Source organism: Oncorhynchus nerka, linkage group LG8 (genome assembly GCF_034236695.1).
Source record: "Oncorhynchus nerka isolate Pitt River linkage group LG8, Oner_Uvic_2.0, whole genome shotgun sequence".
NCBI lineage: Eukaryota > Metazoa > Chordata > Actinopteri > Salmoniformes > Salmonidae > Oncorhynchus > Oncorhynchus nerka.
This window is the reverse complement of record NC_088403.1, coordinates 41,844,728-41,858,629: the sequence shown is the minus strand read 5'-3', so window position 1 is coordinate 41,858,629 and position 13,902 is coordinate 41,844,728. Positions and strand designations below refer to the sequence as shown.

The 13,902-nt window shown below is 44.0% G+C and overlaps 1 protein-coding gene across 1 annotated transcript in view; it reads left to right on the top strand.

Annotated features, from left to right (window-relative positions):
• Positions 1-13,902, top strand: part of col4a5 (collagen, type IV, alpha 5 (Alport syndrome)) — a 98,962-nt gene that overhangs the window by 22,102 nt on the left and 62,958 nt on the right. Inside the window, exons 2-3 of the mRNA XM_029666359.2 lie at positions 13,423-13,482; positions 13,769-13,858. Of these exons, the coding sequence (XP_029522219.1) occupies positions 13,423-13,482; positions 13,769-13,858 (150 nt within the window). The remainder of the gene's footprint in view (positions 1-13,422; positions 13,483-13,768; positions 13,859-13,902) is intronic.

Here is a 13,902-nt window from a genome sequence, read left to right as displayed (position 1 = left end):
TACAGATTGAGTTGTATAGGGTTGCAACATTTCCTCTTAGGAGCATTTCCGGATGTCCTTCCTTTGCCTCCTGATTCTGGGGAATCTTCCATATGGGATTTCTGGAAAACCTGGGGATTTGGGGAAAGTTGTGGAATTTTACAACCCTTTTTAGCAAACCTAGACAAAGGACGGACATAGAGTTGTAAGTTCAGGTTGATTTACAGTCAGGTTTTGCTGTAGTCCAGCAACCCAGGTTGTGGGATTTTATTTTATGAACCCCAAGGTTCTTACTAATGCTTTTGACCTGGCATAGTTCTGTTGGGCTATTTTGTGTGTGTGTGTGTATGTATGTGTGTGTGTGTGTGTGAGCACGCAGGTGCGTGCATGTCCCACCCCAGTCTCCCTCATGGTTTCTCGTGAGCCAGGTTTTTCACCATGGTTACCATTAGTAGCTTTTCCATGTGTTCTCTTTGTCATATGACTGACTGTATAACTAACTGTCCTAAAGACACAGTTCACACAGGAGCGTGTGTGTGTCCGTGCGTGTGTGCGTGTAAGAACTTAAACGTGTACATTTCCAACCCTGGATTGACCAATCGGATTACTAGACTAAATCCTTAAAACATCTAGTTGTGAATAACATTTGACAGAGGTTTGCCTTAGAGGCTGTACAGTGTTTGTGTTTTCTTAAGAGATATCCACAAGCACAGATCTAGGATCAGCTTACTCTCCATCAAGCCTAACCATAACTATTACGGAAAAAGAAAAAGACACTGATCCTAGATCAGCATGTAGCTGAACTTTATTCTAGCAGCAACTTCATTCTGCTTCCATGGATATGATCTGGGAGAGATTTAGTACCTGTAACAGTCTACTGTTCTTGGCGTATTTTCAGTTCTCTCTCATTTAATTTTTTCATTGGCTGAGAGCAGTGGTCGTTGTCGGAATAATCTAGAGAATTCCTGGACATTTCATTGTGATTCCAGGATGGTTTAAAAAAATAATCATAATATTTTTTTATTTAACCAGGTAGACTAGTTGAGAACAAGTTCTCATTTACAACTATGACCTGGCCAAGATAAAGCAAAGCAGTGCGACACAAACAACAACACAGAGTTACAAATGGGATAAACAAACATACAGTCAATAACACAATAGGAAAAATGTCTGTATAGAGTGTGTGTAAATGAGGTAAGATGAGGGAGGTAGGGCAATAAATAGGCAGCGAAATAATTACAATATAGCAATTAAACACTGGAGTGATAGATGTACAGAAGATGAATGTGAAGTAGAGATACTGGGGTGCAAAGGAGCAAGATAAAAAAATACATTATGCCACTGTGGTGAGGTGTGCGTGCGTACGTGTGTGTGTGTTCGTGGGTGTGTTTAGTGGCAGGGGTTTCCTCCTAGTCTTTTGTTCACTTCACTTCAAACCACACCAAGTGGCACCCTATTCCCTACACAGTGCACTACTTTTGATCACGGTCCGAAGGGCTCTGGTCAAAATGAGGGCACTATGTAGGGAATAGAGGGTGCCCTTTGGGATGCCCAAAGAGAATTCCCAAGGAAAATATTATGTTTGAACATCCTTGTCTTGGTAGAACCTTGTAACAGTAAATATCAAGCAGTGATGAAAGCACTGAAATCCTCCAAAGTTTGGAAAATGCCAACTCAGTTTAAATACAAAACGTGTTATACACTGGCAAGTACTGGCAGGCACTGGCAAGCACTGGCAAGTACTGGCAAGCACTGGCAAGCACTGGCAAGTAGTGGCAAGCACTGGCAAGTACTGACAAGCACTGGCAAGCACTGGCAAGTAGTGGCAAGCACTGGCAAGTAGTGGAAAGCACTGGCAAGTAGTGGAAAGCACTGGCAAGTAGTGGCAAGCACTGGCGCATGTGCAAGCACTCTCTCTTTTGCACACACACACCGTGAAATTCTGTTTACGCGTGGGGTAGGTAAGTCGCGGCTACTATCCCTCCGATTCTGTAGAAGAGCGGTGTCATTGTGCAGTGCATGCTGACTGTGTGTGTGTGTGTACGTCTGTGTGTGCGTTTCGTATGTGTGTGTGTGTGTGAGTGTGCGTTTATCAGGGCAGGGCTGGGTAAAGATGTGTAATCATCAGTCAGTCTTTGATGAGTGGGGAAATTCCAGTCTGGTCTCGCTAATTCCCACTGTGCATGCCTTCCGCTCCTCTCCCCCTTCTCACCCCTCTCCACCACCTCTGTCCTTTACAATGTGCTCCAACTTCAGTCTATGTAGCCAAGTTACGCTAGCTCTATGCATAGAACGAGCATTTCTATGTACCTGGCAGTATCCTCTCGAACGCTCTGTTTGTGCATAGTTGTACATCTCCATGTCAAAGTGTTGCCAATATTTCCCTTTAGTTTCCAAGCCCTTTGGAGAAGTTATTTTATGGAACATGCATGGATTCTATCTAGATTCTAACTGATGAGAAGAACGTTCTAACGTTCTAAGAATTACCTCCTGACAGGCCGAAGAACTTTCTTGAAGCTCCGTCCTGATAGGCCGAAGAACTTTTTTGAAGCTCCGTCCTGATAGGCCGAAGAACTTTCTTGAAGCTCCGTCCTGATAGGCCGAAGAACTTTCGAGAAGCTCCCTCCTAATCAGGCCTAAGAACATTCTAGACGAGAGAAAGAGAGAATATGAGAGTGTAGTGGAGGGGGGGGGGGGAATAAGGTGAATTAAAAAGGGAGAAAGGGGAGGGGGACACATTGCTAGAGCTCACTGACCCCCTGACTGGATTACATGCCCCAGTGGTGCAGTGTGAGGGGGGGTGATGGCTAGAGGGCTGGGCGTGGGAGAGACAGACAGCATTGAACTGAAGCAGACCAGATACTAATCAGGGATCCAGAGCTTGTAAAAACACCCCCGATAACAGACGGACGCTTACGCACACACTCGCTCATCTAGGGAGGTGCAGAGGGTGTGTGTGTTTGCATACCCGCAGTGGCTGCCAGTTCTGCCAAGCCCTTAGATGCCCTCTGACGCCCCCTCCCCCCCCTCCCCACACCCCACGTCTCCTGATACGACCCCAAAGGGGCAGGGTAGGGGGGGCAGAGAAGGCCTGACAATGACCTTTAGGCCTTGAGGTGAGCTATGAGTTTGTTTTTTGAAATCACAAACATTTGTGATCTACACGGCCAACCTTGCCCTGACCCTCTTCTCGTGTCTCTTCATGTTAATGCTGGTCCTCATTCAACCCCTCCCGACACTTTCTCACTCTCAAATCAAATCAAAGTTTATCGGACACGTACACAGATTTGCAGATGTTATCGCAGGTGCAGCGAAATGCTTGTGTTTCCAGCTCCAACAGTGCCGCTATACCTAGCAATAAATACAAAAATATACACTTAATACACTTTTTAAAATTATAATACATTATATAGGATGAGGCATTACTAGAACTGTATATACATATAAACTGGGTAAAACAGTATGCAAACATTATTAAAGTGACCAGTGTTCAATGACTACATATGTAGGGCAACAGTCTCAGGTATAGGGTTGAGTACCGGGTGATGGCCGGATAGTAACAGACTAAAGTTCAGGGCAGGGTACTGGGTGGAGGCCGGCGAGTAACAGACTAAAGTTCAGGGCAGGGTACTGGGTGGAGGCCGGCGAGTAACAGACTAAAGTTCAGGGCAGGGTACTGGGCGGAGGCCGGCGAGTAACAGACTAAAGTTCAGGGCAGGGTACTGGGTGGAGGCCGGCGAGTAACAGACTAAAGTTCAGGGCAGGGTACTGGGTGGAGGCCGGCTAGTAACAGACTAAAGTTCAGGGCAGGGTACTGGGCGGGGGCCGGCGAGTAACAGACTAAAGTTCAGGGCAGGGTACTGGGCGGAGGCCGGCGAGTAACAGACTAAAGTTCAGGGCAGGGTACTGGGCGGAGGCCGGATAGTAACAGACTAAAGTTCAGAGCAGGGTACTGGGTGGAGGCCGGCGAGTAACAGACTAAAGTTCAGGGCAGGGTACTGGGTGGAGGCCGGATAGTAACAGACTAAAGTTCAGGGCAGGGTACTGGGCGGAGGCCGGCGAGTAACAGACTAAAGTTCAGGGCAGGGTACTGGGTGGAGGCCGGCGAGTAACAGACTAAGGTTCAGGGCAGGGTACTGGGCGGAGGCCGGCGAGTAACAGACTAAGGTTCAGGGCAGGGTACTGGGCGGAGGCCGGCGAGTAACAGACTAAAGTTCAGGGCAGGGTACTGGGCGGAGGCCGGCGAGTAACAGACTAAAGTTCAGGGCAGGGTACTGGGCAGAGGCCGGCTAGTGGTGACTGTTTAACAGTCTGATGGCCTGGAGCTATAAGCTGTTTTTCAGTCTCTCGTCCCAGCTTTAATTCACCTGCTGTATACTGTCTCCACCTTCTAGACGGTAGCGGGGTAAACAGGCCGTGGCTCAAGGTGGCTGAGGTACTCGAAGATCTTCTTGACCTTCCTGTGACCCCGGGTGCTGTAGATGTCCTGGAGGGCAGGCAGTCTGCCCCCGGTGATGCGTTGGGCTGACGGCACCACCCTCTGGAGAGCCCAGCGGTTGCTGACAGTGCAATTTGCTGTACCAGGCGGTGATACAGCCCGACAGGATGCTCTCAATGGGGCCAAGCTGAATTTCTTCAGCCTCCTGAGGCTGTCTGTGTGAAGGGACCCATTTCAGGTTGTCAGTGATGTGCACGCCAAGGAACTTAAAGCTTTCCATCCACTCCACGGCAGCCCCATTGATGTGGCTAGGGGTCGTGCTCTCTCTGTGCTGTCTCCTGTAGTCCACTATCAGCTCCTTGGTTTTGTTGACGTTGAGGGAGAGGTTATTCTCCTGGCACCACTCCGTCAGGGCCCTCACCTCCTCCCTGTGGTCTCAGCGTGGCGGAGGGGAAGCAAGTGGGGACAACAGATTGGGATATGGATAAATGTAATATGTCCGTCAACACTCCAGCCAGCTGCTCTGCACATGCTTTGAGGACATGGCTTGGGATGCCGTCTAGGCCGGCAGCCCTGCGGGGGTTAACACGTTTAAATGACTTACTCACGTTGGCCACGGAGAACGAGAGCACACAGTCCTCGTAGACGTCGGGGGCCCGCGTCGGCAGCTCACTTCAGCAGCACGATGTTGTGTGTGTTCTCTCTCCCTATCTCTTTCTCTCTCTCTCTCTCTCCCTATCTCTTTCTCTCTCTCTATCGCTCTCTCTCTCTCTCCCTATCTCTTTCTCTCTCTCTCTCTATCTCTTTCTCTCTCTCGTTCTCTCTCTCGTTCTCTCTCTCTCTCTCTCTCTCTCTCTCTCCCTCTCTCTCTCGTTCTCTTTCTCTCTTATTTCACCCTCCCTGTTATTGCCCTTACAGACAGACATGTGTTATATCATTACCGGGAAACCATTTAACAGTCGGTTAGTGTTTGAGCTCTGGCCAAGCCCCGATGGGTCTTTATAACTACCCCAATTAGACAACGCCGCAGGGGGGAACAGAGAGAGAGAGAGCTCAGGGGGGAACAGAGAGAGAGAGCTCAGGGGGGAACAGAGAGAGAGAGAGCTCAGGGGGGAACAGAGAGAGAGAGCTCAGGGGGGAACAGAGAGACTGAAAGAATCAAAGAGAGCGAGATTAAGAGAGTGAGAGAGAAAAGGGATAGAGGAAGTCTGAGGTCAGAATATAATTGAATATGATATGAAAGTGACATTTTCCTATATCATACTTCCAGGTCATCTTGACTAGGCTTCAAGATTATATCATCAAATTCACCAAAACTAGGTCATTTAAGATACACTGTATATTTAAAATGATACTTGCATTTGTGTATTGATTTGCACGTACCCGATGCCAATTTCCTGATATCCAATTGGTAGTTACAGTCTTGTCTCATCGCTGCAACTCCCATACGGACTCGGGAGAGGCGAAGGTCGAGAGCCATGCGTCCTCTGGATCACGACCCTGCCAAGGCGCACTGCTTCTTGACACACTGCTCGCTTAACGCAGAAGCTAGCCGCACCAATGTGTTGGAGGAAACACCGTTCAACTGGCGACCGTGTCAGCGTGCACACGCCTGGCCCGCCACAGGAGTTGCTAGATGGGACAAGGACATCCCGGCTGGCCAAACCCTCCCCTAACAACACTGGGCCAATTATGCACCGCCTCATGGTTCTCCCGGTCGCGGCCGGCTGCGACACAGCCCGGGATTGAACCCGGATCTGTAGCGATGCCTCTAGCACCACGATGCAGTGCATTAGATAGCTGCGCTACTCAGGAGGCCCGCCAAATATTTGACGCTCAAGAAGTAAGACACACTGACAAAAGTTAGAAGGGGTTTCATTTGAAATACAACTCCCGCAGCCTTGTTGTTAGCATGCTTGAGGGTGTCTGCTCGAGTTGAGGACTCACAGGACGGTAAGAACCTGTTAGTGACAGACATATTGATGTGTTTTAAATGAGATAATGCTGTTTTTTTTACTGAACATTGCCAGCCGGTACATAATTTAAAAAACTATATTATAATAATAATTGTAGGCCGGCAAGCTGCCGAAAGTGAGACCTATACAGCTGGAGGGAGTTATGGTTCATGTGAGGAGTTCTAATGAAAATGTTGTAGCTTTTCGTCTTTGTGCTTCTTCTTGGCCGTTAAATATGCTGAAAAGTACATTCACTCGGAAACACCTATAGGGGCACATTGTAATATAACAGGAAACTTGAGTAAATGAGGGATACAAAGTATATTGAAAGCAGGTGCTTCCACACAGGTGTGGTTCCTGATTTAATTAGGCAATTAGACTCCCATCATGCTTAGAGTCATGTAAAAAAAAATGTCCAGTTGCCCATTATTTTGGTTACCATGGTAAAAGAAGAGATATCAGTTACTTTGAAAGGTGGGGCATAAAGGAGTTTAAAGTGTGCGTGCGTGTGTGCGCCTGCGTGCGTGCGTGTGTGTGTGTGTGCGCGTGCATGCGTGTGTGTGTCACCAGATCTCAACCCAATTGAACACTTAAAGGAGATTCTGGCACGCTGCCTGAGACAGCATTTTCCACCACCCCATTTTGGAATTTATTGTGGAAGAAGGGTGTCAACATCCCTCCAATCGAATTCCAGACACATCAAATGTTATTTGTCACATGCACTGAGTACAACCTTGCTGTGAAATGTTTCCTTAAGATCCCTTAACCAACGATGCAGAGTTATAAAAATTAAAAAAGTAAGTAAGACAAATTTGCTAAATAAACTTAAGGAAAAATAGTAACACAACAAAATAACTATAATGAGGCTATATACAAAGGGTACCGGCACCGAGTTAAGAGGTTCAGGTAAGTTGAGGTAATGGAGGTAATTGAGGTACATGTAGGTAGGGGTAAAGTGACTATGCATAGATAAGACTTGTAGAATCTATGTCAAGGTGCATCGAAGCTGTTCCGGTGGCTCCTCGTGGCATAACACCCTTTTAAGACACTTAATGTTGGTGTTTCCTTTATTTTGGCAGTTACCTGTACATCTTTATATGACCGCGTTTCCACGACTTTGACGATGGAAATTTGAGGTTCTTGCTTGTCCTACAAAACGTGGATCCAGGAAGTGTCACTTTCGTACCGTATAGAACTTGGCGTTTCACTTTAACGTTATTGTTACTTGATTCATAGTTTTACTATAGAACCCAGAGTGAAAGTATGTTGCCAGGGAAATTGTCGTGAACATCACTCCTCACACACGAGGAGGTCGAGAAGGCCAGATGGTATAATGTAGTAGCTACATTACAGCATTTACAGCTCAGACCCGGTGTTATGAGTTAGTCTGTTGGCTCAGAACTTTCTGTGACTTCCTATCCACTTCTTCCTTTCCCTCTCCTTCTGACAACCTGATACACTTGACATTTACACCAGTGACATTCTATGACAGTCACTCAGGGGATAGTAACACACACACACACACGGCACAGTTTCTCTAGAGATAAATCAGATCAAGCTCAAACTGTGCGATGTAGTACGGAGTTGTAGTTTCCAAAAGGCCAATATTCGACATGGTAATTAACTACAATGACCATAATCCATTGCGTTACTTGTCCGGTCTGCGTGTTTCTTTGCCGCCTGCTACGTTAGGTTAGTGTGGGGCAGACATGGAGAGAAGAGACAGGAGAATGTGAGATTGAGAGGGATAGAGAGCAGTTGCTTGGCGACGTATCTACCTGAAAATACATGATCTAAGTTGGATTTGATTGTTGGTATTCAGCATAGTTGGTATTCAGCATAGTTGGTATTCACCATAGTTGGCTATTCAGTCATAATAGTATGCCTTATTTAATTTACACAACAATTAAAATATGTTATTTAAAGTAAAGTAATGTGAATAAATTGTGGTTAATAAGTGATAATCAGTAATGGGTAGTTACTACCATCATGGGACTTGTTTTATTCTGTGTTGTTACTTCATTCCACCCACATAAGGCATTTAATAATTGAAACCGCGATTATTTTTTAATACTGAACCGAACTGTCCTCAAAAAGCGCTAATCGCCCAGCACTAGTGACGACACACACACACACACACACACACACACACACACACACACACACCGAGGGAGGGAGACGAATGGTCTGACAGACAGAGGCTGGAGGGAGACGGATAGATACAGAGGGAATGAGGGAGGAGAGAGGCATCCTAGCTGTTGATTAAGTGTTTCCATGTGTGTTGACACAGTGCCAGGCAGGTACTGGACTGCTCTGCCCTGCATGTATGCCAGGCAGGATATTAAACAAATAGGACGCAGGGCAGGAATGTCAAGAGTTATCTAGACTGACAGAGCTGACCACTGACCTCTTTCCCTATTGTCTGCGGCTCACTGGCTACCCAGGCTAGAGATGTAGGCCTACTCTTATTTAGAATGTGTACAGAGAGAGAGAGATGAATGGCCCAGGCTTCTACAAGGGACATTGTATTTGTCACGTGCGCCGAATACAGCAACTGTAGACTTTTACCGCGAAATGCTCACTTACAAGCACATTCCCAACAATACAGTTCAAAGTTATGAAAATGTCCAAGTAGATAAAAAAATGTAATAGTAATACAATATAATAACACAATAAAATAACAATAACGAGGCTATATACAGTACTGAGTCAGTGTACTGGGGTACGAGCTAGTTGGGGTGATTGATTGAAGTAATATGTACAGTACATGTAGGTTTGGTTAGGTGATTGATTGAAGTACTATGTACATGTAGGTTTGGTTAGGTGATTGACTGAAGTAATATGTACATGTAGGTTTGGTTAGGTGATTGATTGATTGAAGTACTATGTACATGTAGGTTTGGTTAGGTGATTGATTGAAGTACTATGTACATGTAGGTTTGGTTAGGTGATTGACTGAAGTAATATGTACATGTAGGTTTGGTTAGGTGATTGATTGATTGAAGTAATATGTACATGTAGGTTTGGTTAGGTGATTGATTGATTGAAGTACTATGTACATGTAGGTTTGGTTAGGTGATTGATTGATTGAAGTACTATGTACATGTAGGTTTGGTTAGGTGATTGATTGATTGAAGTACTATGTACATGTAGGTTTGGTTAGGTGATTGATTGAAATTATATGTACATGTAGGTTTGGTCAGGTGATTGATTGATTGAAGTACAATGTACATGTAGGTTTGTTTAGGTGATTGATTGAAGTACTATGTACATGTAGGTTTGTTTAGGTGATTGATTGAAGTACTATGTACATGTAGGTTTGGTCAGGTGATTGATTGATTGAAGTACTATGTACATGTAGGTTTGTTTAGGTGATTGATTGAAGTACTATGTACATGTAGGTTTGGTCAGGTGATTGATTGAAGTACTATGTACATGTAGGTTTGGTCAGGTGATTGATTGAAGTAATATGTACATGTAGGTTTGGTTAGGTGATTGATTGATTGAAGTACTATGTACATGTAGGTTTGGTCAGGTGATTGATTGAAGTACTATGTACATGTAGGTTTGGTCAGGTGATTGATTGAAGTACTATGTACATGTAGGTTTGGTCAGGTGATTGATTGATTGAAGTACAATGTACATGTAGGTTTGTTTAGGTGATTGATTGAAGTACTATGTACATGTAGGTTTGGTCAGGTGATTGATTGAAGTACTATGTACATGTAGGTTTGGTCAGGTGATTGATTGAAGTAATATGTACATGTAGGTTTGGTTAGGTGATTGATTGATTGAAGTACTATGTACATGTAGGTTTGTTTAGGTGATTGATTGAAGTACTATGTAAATGTAGGTTTGGTTAGGTGATTGATTGAAGTACTATGTACATGTAGGTTTGGTCAGGTGATTGATTGAAGTAATATGTACATGTAGGTTTGGTTAGGTGATTGATTGATTGAAGTACTATGTACATGTAGGTTTGGTTAGGTGATTGATTGATTGAAGTACTATGTACATGTAGGTTTGGTTAGGTGATTGATTGATTGAAGTACTATGTACATGTAAGTTTGGTTAGGTGATTTATTGATTGAAGTAATATGTACATGTAGGTTTGGTTAGATGATTGATTGAAGTAATATGTACATGTAGGTTTGGTTAGGTGATTGATTGATTGAAGTACTATGTACATGTAGGTTTGGTTAGGTGATTGATTGAAGTACTATGTACATGTAGGTTTGGTTAGATGATTGATTGAAGTACTATGTACATGTAGGTCTGGTCAGGTGATTGATTGAAGTACTATGTACATGTAGGTCTGGTCAGGTGATTGATTGAAGTACTATGTACATGTAGGTTTGGTCAGGTGATTGATTGAAGTACTATGTACATGTAGGTTTGGTTAGGTGATTGATTGAAGTACTATGTACATGTAGGTTTGGTTAGGTGATTGATTGAAGTACTATGTACATGTAGGTTTGGTTAGGTGATTGATTGAAGTACTATGTACATGTAGGTTTGGTTAGGTGATTGATTGATTGATTGAAGTACTATGTACATGTAGGTTTGGTTAGGTGATTGATTGAAATTATATGTACATGTAGGTTTGGTCAGGTGATTGATTGATTGAAGTACAATGTACATGTAGGTTTGTTTAGGTGATTGATTGAAGTACTATGTAAATGTAGGTTTGGTTAGGTGATTGATTGATTGATTGATTGAAGTACTATGTACATGTAGGTTTGGTTAGGTGATTGATTGATTGAATTACTATGTACATGTAGGTTTGGTGAGGTGATTGATTGAAGTACAATGTACATGTAGGTTTGGTTAGGTGATTGATTGATTGAAGTACTATGTACATGTAGGTTTGGTCAGGTGATTGATTGAAGTAATATGTACATGTAGGTTTGGTTAGGTGATTGATTGATTGAAGTAATATGTACATGTAGGTTTGGTTAGGTGATTGATTGATTGAAGTACTATGTACATGTAGGTTTGGTTAGGTGATTGATTGATTGAAGTAATATGTACATGTAGGTTTGGTTAGGTGATTGATTGATTGAAGTAATATGTACATGTAGGTTTGGTTAGGTGATTGATTGATTGAAGTACTATGTACATGTAGGTTTGGTTAGGTGATTGATTGATTGAAGTACTATGTACATGTAAGTTTGGTTAGGTGATTTATTGATTGAAGTAATATGTACATGTAGGTTTGGTTAGATGATTGATTGAAGTAATATGTACATGTAGGTTTGGTTAGGTGATTGATTGATTGAAGTACTATGTACATGTAGGTTTGGTTAGGTGATTGATTGATTGATTGAAGTACTATGTACATGTAGGTTTGGTTAGATGATTGATTGAAGTACTATGTACATGTAGGTTTGGTCAGGTGATTGATTGAAGTACTATGTACATGTAGGTTTGGTCAGGTGATTGATTGAAGTAATATGTACATGTAGGTTTGGTCAGGTGATTGATTGAAGTACTATGTACATGTAGGTTTGGTCAGGTGATTGATTGAAGTAATATGTACATGTAGGTTTGGTTAGATGATTGATTGAAGTACTATGTACATGTAGGTTTGGTCAGGTGATTGATTGAAGTTGTCAATCTGTCTGGCCTTGTGACATTTTGGGGTTGTGACAATCCATTCATATATTTTATTGACATAATATTAGCATATGTTTTGTCCTAATTTAAATGCATTACGCTACAGCATTTCCAACTACCATTATATTTGTTATTTTAAAATAAATGTTCCTTGTATTTCGTTTTGAGGTCTTTTTGTTTCATGTGTGGATCCACCCGTCGTTGGTAGGTCCTATGTGAGCATTTCCGGTTTCAGATTTTTTTACCTAAAAAATGTTTTACTCTGTAATGTTCGTACTAGTCCAGACAGATGCCGCATTCAAAACAGACGGAAATCTCTGACTGTGTTTAAGACAACTGTGAACTAAATGACTTACTCACGTTGGCCACGGAGAGCGAGTGCACACGGTCCTCGTAGACGTCAGGGGCTCACTTCGGCAGCTCGATGTTGTGTGTGTTCTCCCTCTCTCTCTCTCTCTATCTCACCTCTCTCATCTCTCTCACCTCTCTCTCTCTCTCTCTCTCTCTCTCTCACATCTTTCGCACCTCTCTTTTACCTCTCTCATCTCTCTCATCTCTCTCACCTCTCTCATCTCTCTCACCTCTCTCTCTCTCTCTCTCTCTCTCTCATCTCTCTCTCACCTCTCTTTTACCTCTCTCATCTCTCTCACCTCTCACCCCTCTCTCTCTCTCTCTCTATCTCACCTCTCTCATCTCTCTCACCTCTCTCTCTCTCACCTCTCTCATCTCTCTCACCTCTCTCTCTCTCACCTCTTTCTCTCTCTCTCTCTCTCTCTCTCTCTCTCTCTCTCTCTCTCTCTCTCTCTCTCTCTCTCTCTCTCTCTCTCTCACCTCTCTCAACTCTCTCACCACTCTCTCTCTCTCACCTCTTTCTCTCTCTCTCTCATCTCTCTCTCACCTCTCTTTTACCTCTCTCATCTCTCTCACCTCTCTCATCTCTCTCACCTCTCTCTCTCTCTCTCTCATCTCTCTCTCACCTCTCTCTTACCTCTCATCTCTCTCACCTCTCTCTCTCTCTCACCTCTTTCTCTCTCTCTCACCTCTCTCACCTCTCTCTCTCTCTATCTCAACTCTCTCATCTTCACCTCTCTCTCTCTCTATCTCACCTCTCTCATCTCTCTCACCTCTCTCTCTCACCTCTTTCTCTCTCTCTCTCACCTCTCTCACCCCTCTCTCTCTCACCTCTCTCATCTTCACCTCTCTCTCACCTCTTTCTCTCTCTCTCTCACCTCTCTCACCTCTCTCTCTCTCTCTCTCTCTCTCACCTCTCTCATCTTCACCTCTCTCTCTCTCTCTATCTCACCTCTCTCATCTCTCTCACCTCTCTCTCACACCTCTTTCTCTCTCTCTCTCACCTCTCTCTCACCTCTCTTTTACCTCTCTCATCTCTCTCTCACCTCTCTCTTACCACTCTCATCTCTCCCCATCCTACAGGCCTGTCATGGCTGTGCAGCGGGATCAAAGTGTGACTGCAGCGGAGTAAAAGGAGGCAAGGTGAGTGTGAAACACACACACACACACACCTACAGTAATGACCTACTGTAGAAAACAACCATAACATGACACATTATTTCATTGTTTGATTTGTAATGACTCTTTTGTCTGTGTGCTATCTGCAGTTAAGAAGAGTTTGTTAGAACTGTGTGTTCTATGTGTGATGTTCTATGTGTAATGTTGTATATGTAATGTTCTACGTGTGATGTTCTACATGTGATGTTATATGTGTAATGTTCTACGTGCGATGTTCTATGCATGATGTTTCATGTTCTATGTTCCACAGGGCGAGAGGGGTTTCCCAGGGCTACAGGGTCAGCCAGGCGTACCAGGGTTCCCCGGACCTGAGGGGCCAATCGGAGGCAGGGGAGAGAAGGTAGGGGCTGCTTCCTGGATCTTGTTGTAGGAGCAACATAACAC